At 40.5% G+C, this 14,534-nt stretch overlaps 1 protein-coding gene across 2 annotated transcripts in view; it reads right to left on the reverse strand.

The window, feature by feature from the left end:
• The window catches only part of TEKT3 (tektin 3), a 33,788-nt gene extending 19,799 nt beyond the window's left edge, over window positions 1–13,989 (reverse strand). The window contains exons 1-3 of one of the 2 annotated variants that reach the window (XM_049702091.1): window positions 13,880–13,989; window positions 5,575–6,182; window positions 2,717–2,800 (exon numbers count right to left, since the gene is read on the reverse strand). In XM_049702091.1, coding sequence (XP_049558048.1) covers window positions 2,717–2,800; window positions 5,575–6,153 — 663 coding nt within the window. In that variant the 5' untranslated portion in view covers window positions 6,154–6,182; window positions 13,880–13,989. Of the gene's footprint in view, window positions 1–2,716; window positions 2,801–5,574; window positions 6,183–13,701 lie in introns of both variants that reach the window. The other variant, XM_049702092.1, reaches the window with a different exon arrangement.
• Window positions 13,990–14,534: the final 545 nt, after the last annotated feature.

Below are 14,534 nucleotides of genomic sequence, written 5' to 3' on the forward strand. Positions count from 1 at the left end.
CATATGGTGAACATTGTGGTTGGAAGCAGAAGGCTTCCTTGGAACAGGGAATGCCTGAAACCAAAGACTTTTGTAACTGTCCCCAACGCTAACTTACCTACTAGTCTGCACTCACACATGGGGCTGGTCTGGAAACGCCTCCATGAAGTGACTGCAGGGCAAGGGCCTTATTCCCTCAACCGCCCGTGAGAAGAAAGTTTGCCGGAAGGTGGTGGGTACAGACAGAGGGCAGAAGTGTGAGAAGAGCCCAGATGTCGTCAGACCGATAGCTGCCACCTGACACCCAGGGAAGTGAAGGTCATGGCAGAAAACCCAAGAACCACACACTAGGAGCCTGGCAAGTGATGCCACCCCTTCTGGATCCTGAACTTGGGGAGGAAAAATAGACCCCGAGAATAAAAGGGTGGCAGTGACTCCTCTGAGTTTCTCAGAGTCTCAGTGGCCAAAATGAATACACTGTGGCTTGAGATGGAAAGAGAACAAGGAATCACATCCAAGCACTTGAAGAACCTTGAATTAATCCTACTATCTGAGCAGGCGAAACCTTTGCAAAGCATCTCCTACGGTTCTCCTCTTGGGAGCTGTGGTCTTGGGATGGGGTGGCGGAGCGCGGAGGTAGAATAGAGGCTTCACAGCCCTTGGCGTGCCCTCACCTCGAGCAACCCCCCCCCCCCCCCGTTGCCTCACCCCCCTGCGTCTTGGGTGGAATAGTGGTTAAAGACGTGCTCTGGCATCAGATAGCCCAGGTCCAATGCTGCCTTTGCAAATGCTGGGAGCAAAGGCGAGTTATAAACAAAGGGTAATAACACCTGCCTTTCTAGGCTGTGGGGTAGATAATTATGTGCCTTGCAGCTGGAAGCTCTCACTAAAGGGTAGGACTTATAATGCGACATGGATCATAAAGTATGATCTAGAACTTAATCCTCATGTGCGACGTGCCCTCCACCCTCTTCTGGGCTGAGGAATACTGGCCAGGTCACAAGAACTCCGAGTTCTGACCACACACATGGATGTGTGCTAACTCTCGGCTATACCCTGAACTGTGGATATACGATCATTTCTGGGACCTCACTGTTAAACCCAGACCCTGCTTCCTGTGGTTCTATGTATCCACAGATACATACAAACTTAAAGGCTTAACTGAGCCTTTTTAAGTTTGGGGTAAGTGGGTAAACTATCACACTCTTAACAGGTAGAATAGGCTACTGAAATCACACTTTAAAAATCAAACTATAAGTCCAAATGGAATCTGGATAATGGCAAATGTCATCTATAGGAGCAAGCACCCCATTTCTATAGACAGTGTGTTTTGATGACGACATTCTCAAATTCTCACTCATCCCTGAGTTTGGGAAGCAGCGGTGTTTCCTTAAAGATGTGCACTCTCAGTGTTTGCTCCTGAATCACTTGAAGTTGACCCATCACCCGGCTGGTTGTGAGGGGGCTGGGGTCCTACAAGCCATTTAGAGGCGGAAATCCCAGACGGGGAAGGCGTTTCTTGCTACTGGTGGTGAGAATCCACCCAGACATTCTTTGCATGCTGGTATCAGGTTCTATTCAATACTGTCTCAGAGCAGAACCCTCTTGGGATGGAGTCATAGAACCAGTAACAGTACCATCAATAGGAAGGGGAAGGCAGAAGGCATCAGGGTCAAAGAAAAGTTCACTTTTAAGCTTTATGAATGTGAACCAAAAAATGAGTTACCAACGTACATATGTCTGGCACTTGGGGAAGCAGAACGAATGCTTAATAGAGTATCCAGGCTAAAAAAAAAGAGAGACTGGGAAGGGTCCCAGGTACCTAAGGGCTGAAATCTTAAGAAATGGCAGAGATCTTGTGGGAGAGAGCCTAGGAGGTAAGCTCCCGGATGGCTGATCAAAAGCTGTCCAAATGCATATACCCTTTGATGCGTGGATTACAGTTTTGGAAATGTATCCTGAGGAAATAATCAGAAATGCATACATTTATCAATACGATGCATGTGTGGAGGCAGGGGCAACATGGGAAGAAACCTCTGGACCTTCCCCTCAATTTGGCTGTGAACCTAAAAGTGCTCTAAAACATTGTCTTCTAAAAAAACACAGCACTGCCTTTCCACGTCTACATTTAAGAATAAACATCATTGGGCATTTATCCAACAAAAAAAGCACTATTCAAACGCATAGATACACTATAATTCTAACCTGGAAGATATGTCTGTGTGTCTTTAAGTTGGGTGGTATCTACCTAAGTATGATTATTAAAAAGACTGAAATACTCTAACATTAATAGTCATTTCTGTCTAATTGAACTTAGGTGATTTTTATCTTTACTGCATTTTTCAAATTCTCTCAATAAATATCTATTACTTTCATAACCCCCCAAAAATATATCTTTTCTAAAAAATAAAATAAACAACAAAGTCCTACTGTATAGCACAGGAAACTATATTCAGTATCTTGTAATAAACCATAATGGAAAAGAATATGCAAAAGAATATACATATATATATGTATAACTGAATCACTTTGCTGTACACCAGAAACTAACACAACATTGTAAATCAACTATACTTCAATAAAAAATAAAATAAAATGTATCTTTTCTAAATACCATAAATATCTGATACTATAACTCCTTACTGTGTCTTTACATAACATCATTTTTTGTTTCTATACATTAAACGCACATTTGCAATGAGGTTTCTTGTTATTGAAGGGTTTGCCCCATATTTACCGTCAGCAACTCTTTTTCCACTTCATCATGAACTAGATCGATTCCCATTCTCTTCTCTCGATGAAACAGACATTCCCGGGCTACCTACAGATACACAAATAACGAAAAACACTAATACAACCTGACTAAAATCAGTGACTAGCACTTCTAATAACCTGTTTCTAAAACAAGGCAATAGATGCTCCCAATACCAACTTTTCAAGGCATTTTCCTGGAAATCAAACAAGAAACTCAGTGTGACAACGAAGTGAATCCCTGCTGCTAGTGAAAAGGTAAAGAGTTTGAAAAAAATTCCTAATTTGGAAAGTTGACAAACTGAAGCAGATGGCATCTACTTAATCCCCACAAATCAGCATCTGAGAAAACTATGTGACATCAATTCCTTCTAGAGAAATAGTTCAATAACCCAAATCATAGTCTTCAAGATCTTATTTCCAAATGTTTTCTACTGAGAAGAGTGAAGAAGAAACAAATGATTATTTAAAGACCTCAAAATATTTGTGTGGCCAAAAATCCAGGTGATTATTGTTAAAGTACCATTTATTGTTTTCCTAATTATAAAAGTAATATGCGGGGCTCCCCTGGTGGTGCAGTGGTTGAGCGTCCGCCTGCCGATGCAGGGGACACGGGTTCGTGCTCCGGTCCGGGAGGATCCCACATGCCGCGGAGCGGCTGGGCCCGTGAGCCATGGCCGCTGAGCCTGTGCTCCGCAACGGGAGAGATCACGACAGTGAGAGGCCCGCGTACCACAAATAATAATAATAATAATAATATGCTTTATCCATTAAAGAGAAAAAGTAGAGAGAAGTCAAAAATGAGTTATCCATACTCCTATCAGTTTTGTTTGTTTTAAACAGAAGTTACAGTGCCCTCATAATTTTATTCTTTTTAGGATTGATGTTAAATAGTAGACTTGAAATAGTCTATGAGACAAAGTACATTAATGACTCCAATGGAAAGCAGCTTAGATAGCCAACAACTAAATTATGCATGAAATAACATTATGTAAATGTTAAAATACTTTTTTCAAAGAGTAAGTATTTCATGACATGGGATGACTATAATGTTAAATGTTTAAAAAGCATAAAATATAATAGTATGTACACTGTAATCTGGATATGATGTCATTGAACAAAATCTTGGAGTGAATCTCTAATTTTTTAATAGTCTAATGTACACTGACTAGAAGATGAATTAAGGGGTTGAAGGGAACTCTGATTATTTTAATGTGTATTACGAAATTGCTTTCCAGGAAGTTTCTACTCATCCATAGTCTACTAGCAATATCTGAAGTGTCCGTCTTCTGCACTTTTGCCAACCCTACACATTATCGGTTTTCATTTTTGCAAATTTGGTAAGCCAAAGACGGTTACTTCATTGACTTAGTTTGCATTTTTGTTATTGAGTTTTAATATTTTTGTCTTATATACAGTTGATCATCAGTATTTCCTCTTTTGAGCTGTATCTGTTCATGGGACTAATTCTCATTTTAATTGGGATCTTCTGATACCGTGTTGATTGTAAATGTTTAAACACACAAGGTATCTGGACAAAAACTGCAGAAAAGTATTTAAATTATGCCCATCTCATTGAAAGCAGTCATCACTGAAAGGAGTGTCAAGGGAAGAAATTGAATCTCCTCTGGAAATTAAGTAAAAGGTAAGTGGCTGTCATTTTAAGTGTTCATTAAAGTAAGTGGTGGGTGGGGTGGGATGGGATGTATTGTAGAATAGACCAGGAATCCTCAAAATGATCCAGAGCTCAGAGAAAGTATGGAAGGGCTTCTGATCCCATGGTGAGTTCTTTTAAAAGAATATCATTAGTGTCCTGTCGACCTTTCTCAGGATTTCTGTGGTCGTGTATATTTGTGTGCACTCGTGTTTAGTGGGGAGGAGGGGTGCAGTAAGAAGCTACGGTGTGCAGGGGTCTCCAGCAAACCCCCCAAACAACTAGACTTCTAGCTCTTCGATTCTCTAATCTCACACAAACATGGAGAAAAATAGTGTTCGCTTTGCCCATTCACATATACACAACTTCTAAAATAATCTGCATCATTTGGACATCTTCACATACAGAATGTCTTCTTCCAACGGTGGTGGATAGAGTGGGGTCAGGGGGCCCATCGCACACACAGAGGATTAAAGGTAATTTGATCTCCATTCAGAAGCCTGGTCAGAGGCCAGCAACCAACTGAAAGGCTGCCTCTAGGACCAAAACTGGCTTAACTTCTATCCCATTTCTCTATTTAACCAAACTCATTCCATTCCCAAGAAGCTCTAATTTGATCGTTTCACCGTGCCTGAAGTGGAATCATAACATACATGCAGAAGGCATTTCATGACACAGACTAAAAGAACAGTTTTTTTCCTCTCAAACAACGTTTATGTTAATCCAGGGACAGCAATAACCAAGCAGCCTATTTAAGAGATGGGAAGATGGCATTTTCACCATAAAATACTGTGCGTCTTAAGAGCATCGCTTTAATTAGCCTCCTTTGCTTTGCATGCAGAATTCTCTCTACTTTTTTTTCTTTCTGGGCTGCACCACTGGGCTTGCGGGATCTTAGTTCCCCAACCAGGGGATTGAACCTGCGCCCTCAGCAGTGAAAGCACTGAGTCCTAACCGCTGGACCGCCAGGGAATTCCAGAATTCTTTCTACTTAAATGGTTGTTCGGTATAATGTGAGAAAAATGGCAATGGTTTTATCGTCACTGAAACCCGGTACAGATTTATTGACAAGGGCTTGGCTTCTACAGGGGAAGCGAAATATAATTCAATAGATAAATAACCTCAAAATTTCAACGACAGGGTTATAATCATAAAAATGCACTGTTCTTTTAATAAGGTCTTATAGTTACCTGAAGAGGGGCTTCTGTCTCCATCAAAGCCCTCTCCAGTTTTTTCTTAACATCGGTTAGTTCATTTGTCTCTCCAATCATTGCATCCAACTCATGAATGATTTCAGATTTCCAAAATCCTATGTCGTTGACTCGTTCTCCCAGATTGTGGGTGGAGTCTGCCTGGGTTTTTCTCGTTTGTTGATATTTGTCTTGAATCAAGCGAGATGTATCTACCCTTAGTCTCTCTGAATTGTGTCGGGAGGTGTTGGATTCTTGAAAGTTGGTTAAGTTGGACCTGTACCAATCATCTGGGGTATATCTGGTGAAGAGTGTGGTTCTGTTGGAAACACAGGGAAGCGTGGTGCTCTCGGACACCCTCTGAGATCTGGTGCAGCACGGGTCCAAGGCTGGCGAGTTGGAGGCTGCTTTGTAGTACGTGCTTGGTCTCCAAGGCAGGCTCAGACTGTGGGTCAGATTGCAGTGTGGGAAGCAGTTCCTATAGCTTGAGGCCATGGCACTGATGGCTGGTAGGAAGTTGGCTGGTGTTGGTCTAGGGTGGGCATAAGGTGCCGCTAAAGTGGAACCTAGAAGCTCCATGATGCTCAAGCACTATTTGTCAATCTCTCCTGCTTAAAGGGTGGGGGAAAGGGGGGGAAGCAAAAATAGACGGTCACATAAATAGCCTTCGGTGAAAACTCACAGATCAAAGGGTCCATCTGACTTACTATAAGCAGCAGTGTTGTCTAACACATTAGATATTTGTTTTAATTTGATAACCACCTTTACTTGTGATAACATATTCTGCATTTATTTTTCATCTCTGTCTCTGGATTGTATTCAAATTACATTTTTGTAGATAGGCCTTTTGAAGTTTTGAAATATTTTTTCAATCATGAGAAGTAACACCGTCTCGTAACAGATTCAAATGAAGAGCCTGAACTATGCTTTCTAACAGATTGGATTCAGATCTCGGCTCTGCTATTTACTAACTGTGAGACCTGGTGCAAATGACTTAAGCTCTCTGTCCTCATCTCTAAGTTGGGAATAATAATAGTAATTGCTACTTTGGTTTGTTATAAGCAGTATTAGCCGCAAGGGGTTGCTGAGCGGCGCCCACCCCCCACCCCCCAGTCTTCCTAAATAAACACACGATCAGAGTAACACCGGTGTGGCAGGTAAGCCAACATAACTCAAGGAAGTACCTAGATCCCCTTTTCCTGGCAACTTGCCACCTCTAAGCAACTCCGGTATAGACAGACATGCTATGGCAGCCCCTGAGCATTAAGTAAGATGATGCTAAGTATTTGGAATACTTAGCACAGTTCTGGGCACATAGTTAATGCTCAATAAATGTTAGCTTTTAAAATTACTAGCTCAGAGGTGTATACAAAGTAAAAGATAAATATCCACTCTCCCCCCTTCAAAATAAACTCCTCAGAAGTAGACACTGTGAATAATTCATTACTAGTTGTATCTTTCCAGATTTTTCCTTTTCATATACCAACATATATATTATTTTTAAATCTATATACATCTCCCTATATACATATGCACAGAGTTTTTTAATACAAAAATTGAATTATCTTAATCATTATATGTATCATTCCAGAACATGCATTTTTGAAAATATATGTATTTTGGACCTCTCCCCCTGTTAAAACATAGAGAGCCACTTTATCCTTTTTTACCAGCTGAAAATATTCTGTTGTCCAGAATTTGGGGTCATTGTTAGTCCAGAAAGCCAAGGATGCCATAGACTATGACATACTTTTCAGCATCTGAACGTCATTCTGTTTGGGGGTTAATGTCTATAGATGCATTTACTGAAAAGGAAAAATAATATCAGATCCAATTCTGTAGGCTCCTACTCAGAAAAAACAAACAAACAAAAACACATTCAAGTCCACCTGCCGATGCAGGGGACACGGGTTCGTGCCCCGGTCCGGGAAGATCCCACATGCCATGGAGCGGCTGGGCCCGTGAGCCATGGCCGCTGAGCCTGCGCGTCCGGAGCCTGTGCTCCACAACGGGAGAGGCCACAGCAGTGAGAGGCCCACATACGGAAAAAAAAAAAGAAAAAAAAAAAAACCAACACATTCAATGATTCTTTAAATAGCTGTTTTGACGCCATTGGTACCCAAACCACAAAATAATCTATTTGTAGAATTGTGGCCAAATTAAAATCCACTCGGACTACATGTGATGAAACAGCTGCCCACTGCCACTGGTGGTATCCCACCTGACCCTAGCTCCCTGATGTTCTCCTTATTCTTCCCTCCCTCAGCCCCCAAACACTTTATATGGGCCAAGTTTAGAGTACGATGGTAAAAACGAAAGACTTAATAACCACTTGCCATTCCACACCTAAGTCTGAAACTTAAAACATTGCTTTTTGAAAAGGCAAATTCCAAGTAACTTGAGCCATGAGGGTCCTCCTGGCTACTTTTAGTTTCAACCCCTTCCCCAAGTCACATCTAGAAATAATCCCATCAGTTTTCTTTGAGCAAGAAGCTTTGAGTGGGATTGGACCACTCTTGCTTGGCTTTTCTTAATTCCTGACAACAATGAATCTAAAAGCTAATGTCACACTTGGTCCTTCAATCACGGAATTCCAGGTGTAGAATTCCCACATGTATTTACTCGACACCTATGATGCTGAAATCTTGAGGCAGCTCAATCCATGTCTGTCAAATATCAAACCACGAGTGTTCAGGTTTAACACGTGTGAAATGCAGGGGTCCACAAGCCAGAGGAGACATATGACTTGAGAAAATCAATATGGTTTGTAAAAGCATCCAGTGATAATTTTTAATTAGAGATGGGATATAATTTAGAATCTGGAATCTGAAGCATAAAGTCAGTTGTTTAAAAAGTTCCCAGATGTAGAGCTCCTCATATATGGCAGTAAGTTTCACATGAGAGACAATATTCCATTGCCATTCCATATTCCAATATTCCATGTTCCAGCTCCAGTAGGCCCCCTTCTAAGTCATTTAGGAAGACCCAATAAAAGACAACAGCCTGGCAATGTCTTTTTTTCTTTTTTTTTCTTTTGGTCATTATTGGCCAAGAAAATTGAGAATCTCATGGCCTAAGAAATATTTAACTCAAAATAGATTTCTGCCTTCAACCAGGATAGAGTAATAAAAACTAGACTTAGCCTCTTACACCTAAAAATCTAGACAAAATATATGAAACAACTGTTTTCAGGCTGCACAGGACTCTGATCTGTGAGAGAAGAGAAACAAAAAAGGTGAGCCCTCTGATCACCTGGAGGCAATTTCCAGACTATGGGGAAAATGGATGGAAACCAAACAGAGCCTGGCAGCATCTGTGAGTTGAGGAGGAGGCCAGAATTTGGGGAGGCTGAGACACCTGGAAGTTGGGACGCGGGATTCTGGAGTAAAATGAGTTATGCAGACAAAGCGCTCCATAAATCTATGTAGGGGTCCACTTGGGTCTTTGCTGAGTAATAGGTTGTACATACATCAAGGAATGTTCCACAAACCTTGGCAAATAATGATGGCAGTGTTGTTAGCTGCACAATTCCTAGAGCTCACAGAGGGCCCAGAGACATTTTGAACCCAGACCAGTCAGAGTGGAGAGTTGTTAGTGGTCACCTGGAGCATTTGATGGAAAGCCCAGAGAGGTCACGCATTAGAATGGGGCCGACCTATCTTTAGAACGAAGGTACTAAAGACTCTGGGAAAGCTTGAATACAGGCCTCAAAAAGCTCAAACTAATCCACAAGTAAGTGCCTGCCAACATCGGGAGCTCAAATATATAGCACCACAGTGTCCAGCATCCAATCAAAAACTTCCAGACATGCCAAGAAGTAGAAACGTGTGGCCCGTAATTAGGAGAAAAATCAGTCAATAGAAAGAGGTATACAAATGGCGGAGATGTGACGGCACTAGAAAACCACGCACAAGTATTTAAAGGAAAACAAGAACATAATGAAGAGAGATGTGGAAGACTTAAAAAAGAACAAAATGAATCTTTAGGGATAAAACATATAATATATCCTTGCACAATTTCACTAGATTGGAGTAACTGCAGATTAGACACCAGAGAAGCAAAGATTAGTGAGCTCGAATCTAAACAAACCAAAGCACAGACTTTTTAATTCACTGGAAACAAAAAATGAAAAGAGCCTCAGTAACTTACGGTATAATATCAAGTGGTCTAACATCATGCACTTGGGGTGTCATGTTAAGACGAGAGGGAGACAAAATATCTGAAGAAACAATGGCTGCAAATTTCCCACATTTGATGAAAAGTACAAACCCCTATGTCTAAGAAGCTCCACACACTCCAGGAGGATAAGCACACATCCATGTGTGTGTGCACACACCACTACCTCAAGGCTCATCATAATAAAATGGATGAAAGTTCACAATAAAGAGAAAAAATTAAAATCAGAGGAAAAAAGACACAATAGATAGAAAGGAACAAAGATAAGAATTAGTGAAGAATTCTTGTCAGAAACTATGCAAGCCAGAAGACAATCATACAACATCTTTAAAGGGCTGGAAGAAAGTGTAATCCTAGAATTCTATTTCCAGTGAAAATATCCTTCAAAGATGAAGGTGAAATAAAAGGTTTTTTAAATATATATATATATATATATATATATATATATATATATATATAAAAGCAAAAGCCAAGAGAATTCAGCTGCAGCAGAACTGCACTAAAAGGGCTGTGAAAGGAAATTCTTCAGGCAAAAGGACATTATACCAGATGGAAACTTGGAGCTACACAAAGAAATGAAGTCTCAGAAATGGTAAGTATGTGTGCTAATAGCAAAAAAAAAAAACTTTTCTAACTTTTAAATTTCTTTAAAAGATGGCTGCTTAAAGTAAAAATAATAAAAATTCATTGGGAGGTTTATAATAAAAACAAAAGTAAGTTATATGGTAATAACAGCACCAATGATGGGAGAGCAGAAATGGAAAAGTACTATTGTAAAGGCCTTATGACTAAAATGGAATAATGTTATTTAAGCATATACTACAGTAAGTCAAAAATGCATACTGTAAACCGTAGAGCAGCAGTTCTCAAAATGTGACCCAAAACCATGGGCTTGCCTAAGACCTTCTCTGGAGTGACAAGGTCAAGGTTATTTTTATAGATAACCTTTTATAGATGTGATTGGCCTTTTTCACTCTCGTTCTCTCAGAAATGTACAATAGAGGTTTCCAGAGGTGACATGATATGCGATATCACAACAGACTGAATGCAGAAGTAGATATGAGAACCCACCGACTAACAAAAATTTTAACACTTTACCAAAAATGTGAAACAGTGCCACTCTTCTAACTAAATTTGTTTCAGAAAACATAGTTTTTTAATGAAAAGTATTGTTTATGTTACTATATAATAGGTTGTTATGGTTACTTTTAAGAGTTAATATTTTTAATTTCTCTATTTTAATTTCTGATATAATAAATATCAGTAGCTGTAATCTACATAAACTAAAGCTCTACAGAGTATCCTCTCTGACCATATCAGAGTTAAATTAGAAATCAATAATAGAAAGGTGTTCGGAAAATCCTCAAATACTAGGAAGCTAAACAACACACTTCTAAACATCCTATGGGTCAATGAAGAAATAACACGGGAAATTAGAAAATATCTTGAACTGAATGAGAATAAAAAACAGAACGTATCAAAATTGTGAAATTCAGCTAAGAGTGTTTAGAATGAGGTTTATAGCTTTAAACGCTTATATAAGAAAATAAGAATGAGCTAAAATCAATGATCTATACTTTCATCTTAATGGCTAGGAAAAAAAAAAAAAAGCAAAGTAAACCCAAAGTAGAAAGAAGGAAATAATAAAAAGTCAATGAAGTAGAAAATGAACAAATTTTTGAAAAGCAATGAAATCTTAACAATAAAATTGATAAACCTCTTGCAAGACTGATCAAGATTTAAAAAAGAGAAGACAAATGACTACTATCAGAAGTGAAAGAGGGAATACTACTAAAGCCCCTGCAAATGTTAGAAAGTTAATAACGTATGATTACTAACAACCTATGCCAAGGAATTTGACAACAGAGAGGAAATGAACAAAATTCTTTAAAGATACAAACAAAACTGCCTAAGAAGAAAAAGGTAACCTGAACAGCTGTATAGGAATTAAAGAAATTGAATCTATAGTTTAAAATCTTTCTTCAAAGAAAACATCAGGTCCAGATGGGTTCACTGATAAATTCTACCAAAGTTTTAAGGAAGAAATAGTATAGCTTTTAAAAGCCTATCGCTTACTTGCGTGAGGTGCCTTTCACAATGTTTAAATTATTCTCTAAATTCTAACTCAGCCTCTTCCTAAAGAGGCAATGAGCACACACTATGATCCTTAACTGATGCTATAAATATCTCACATTTGCAAGTAAACTAAACAAATTCTTTGGGAAGATGACTGAAAATAGCTGTGGAAAAATTCATCCCCTAAATCATGCAATTGTTTTTTTATTATGCTTTTAGTCATGACCAAAAAAGCATTTTAAGAAATCAGACCTGCTACAAAGTCAAATACAGTATTTGACTGTATTCATTGAAGTTGGGGTCAATAGTTATTTACATACTGGAAAAATGCTACAATAGTCTTCTATAAATATTAACATGCTAAAAACATAATTAATCACACAGAGATTGTAAGTACTGGAAAGCTCCATTTCAAACCCAAAAGGTGGCCTCAAGCTGGAGAAATATATTTTATTAGCACATTTACGCAAGACTTTAAGATCATAAATATTTCAAGGTATAAAAACCTATAGCTCATAGTCTGCAGAAGGCATGACAAGGACAGAAAGTTTCCATGACTTTTTTCACACATTGCCTCAGATCAGTGGCCAGCACAGGCTTGAAAGAATCACACAAAACCCCTGTTCCTTTGATCATATGTATTTAATTCCTCACAGTTTCAAATTGAAGCAGAAATAAAACACTGCCCCTGACACATTAATAAGTACCAGACTTAGGAGAAAGTATATCAGATTTCAGCGTTTAAGTAATTTCTCTCTATGCATATATTAAATAAGAATGCAGGAAAAGTTGAACAATCTGTTTCTTTTAAAAAAGTTTGATAAGGAACTCTCTTCATTGATGGTGAAAGTATAAATTACTACACGTTGGAGAGCTATGGGGCAGTATCTACTAAAGTTGAAAAAGCACATTCCCTATGACTCAGAAATTATACAATTAGAATGTACAAGAATATGTTTCTGGTGATTTTTAAAAGGGAAAAGCGTAAAAGTCCATCGACAGGAGTATGCATGCGTAACTTATGATAAATCCATGCAAGAATTATCACACAACAGTTAAAAGCAATGACCTAGAGCATGTAGAGAATGATAGCATTATATAAACGTTTAAAATGAGACTATATATTGGTTTCTGGATAAATACCTAAGTAGCAAACGTATAAAAATATGCAGAGTATAAGTAAACACTAAATTCTGGTAGGTGGGGAAGGAGAAAAAGGCATGCGATTCCCAAGGGGTACATAGGAGGCCTCTTCTGTGTCTGTAAGTTTTTTTGTTTTGTTTTGTTTTTAAACAAGGGGTGGGTACCTGCATGCTTGAACACTTTGTGAAATATTTTAAAACGAAAACAGTTGAATATTTTATCATACGCCTCGATACACTTGGCCTATGAGTGTTTGCTTTTCTCACAATAATCAAACGAGTAATTCTACTCATTTCTAAAATGTTTATTCAGCTACGCCACCATAAGCATCTAGGGAGAAAACATGCCGTTACTTTGTGCAAACTGTCAAAATACAAGTGAGTGCTTCACAGCCAGAGCTGAACAGAAAAGGCCACGGACAGTAAGGGAACAACTGCTGTGACCTGAATTTCAGCAACTCTTTGAACGGCCAGGTGACTGGTTGTCCAGCCCTCCCCTTGGCTGCATTTGGAAGACCGGGCTAAGTAAGACGGGAGAACAAGGCAGAGGGTTGAGGCACACAAGAACCACAGGGACAAACACAGCACTGCCAACAGGTGTAAGGTATTATACGACCTAGGGTCTGGGGTTCTGACACACCTTTCCTGGTTCTGCATTTATAAGTAACTTCTCAATCCGCGAAAAGCAACAGAAACGTACATTAAGAAGGCTTGGGAGACTGGGTAAGTGTACCTGTGGGTTTTACGGTTTTCATTTGCAGGGGTGAGGGTAGCGAAGTGAAGATGGAGGCGGGGCCAGGGTTTCCACGACCTCACCCCGAATTCTGAGGCCAGACGTTGGAGTCCTAATAGGGGCGGGGACTCTGTCGGGGTCGTCCCAGCAGCAGGCAGGTGCCCGAGGGACCACTCACCTGTCGGCGGTGCCGGGCGAGGGGCGGGGAAGCGGGCGTGGGCGGGAAGGGGTCGCAGCCCCACAAACTACAACCCGCTGGAGCGCGGACTAGCGGCCCCGCCCGACCCCGCCCCGCCCAGCCTCGCCCTTCTGTGACGTCAGCGCCCGAGGACCACTCAACGACCGCCGCTGCTGGCTCCCCGGCAGCCGATTGGCCGGTGGAGGGAGAGGCGGGCGGCGGGAGCCGGAGAGAGGAGGGAAACCCTGCGGGCAGGCGACCGTTGCCATGGACGCTCTCGCGCGTAGTAACCACAGCTCCGGGGGAGACAGAGAGGTGGAGGGGGTGAAGGGGTGAAGGGTCCCCCGCCTCCCCTGCGGCGCCTAAATCGGAGCTCTCTCAGCTGCGCAGACCTTGGTGGCCCATTCTAAGGCTCGGGAGGCTGACAAGCCCCCGCGTTTCAGCCTGTCTGGGAAGACAGGCTGACCTTACCCCACACCCTAACCTGGCCATACCCATTTGTGCTTCTCCCTGTGACATAGTGGATGCCATTCTTTTATTGAAGACACAGATAAATCAGTTGTGTCCACGTGGCTTTGGAGAATGGCAGCAGTTAACTAGAGATGGACAAGCCATTTTTTCTCCAAAGCCATGTGTACATAACTGACTTATCTGT

This window comes from Orcinus orca, chromosome 19 (assembly GCF_937001465.1).
Source record: "Orcinus orca chromosome 19, mOrcOrc1.1, whole genome shotgun sequence".
In the NCBI taxonomy this organism is placed as follows: domain Eukaryota; kingdom Metazoa; phylum Chordata; class Mammalia; order Artiodactyla; family Delphinidae; genus Orcinus; species Orcinus orca.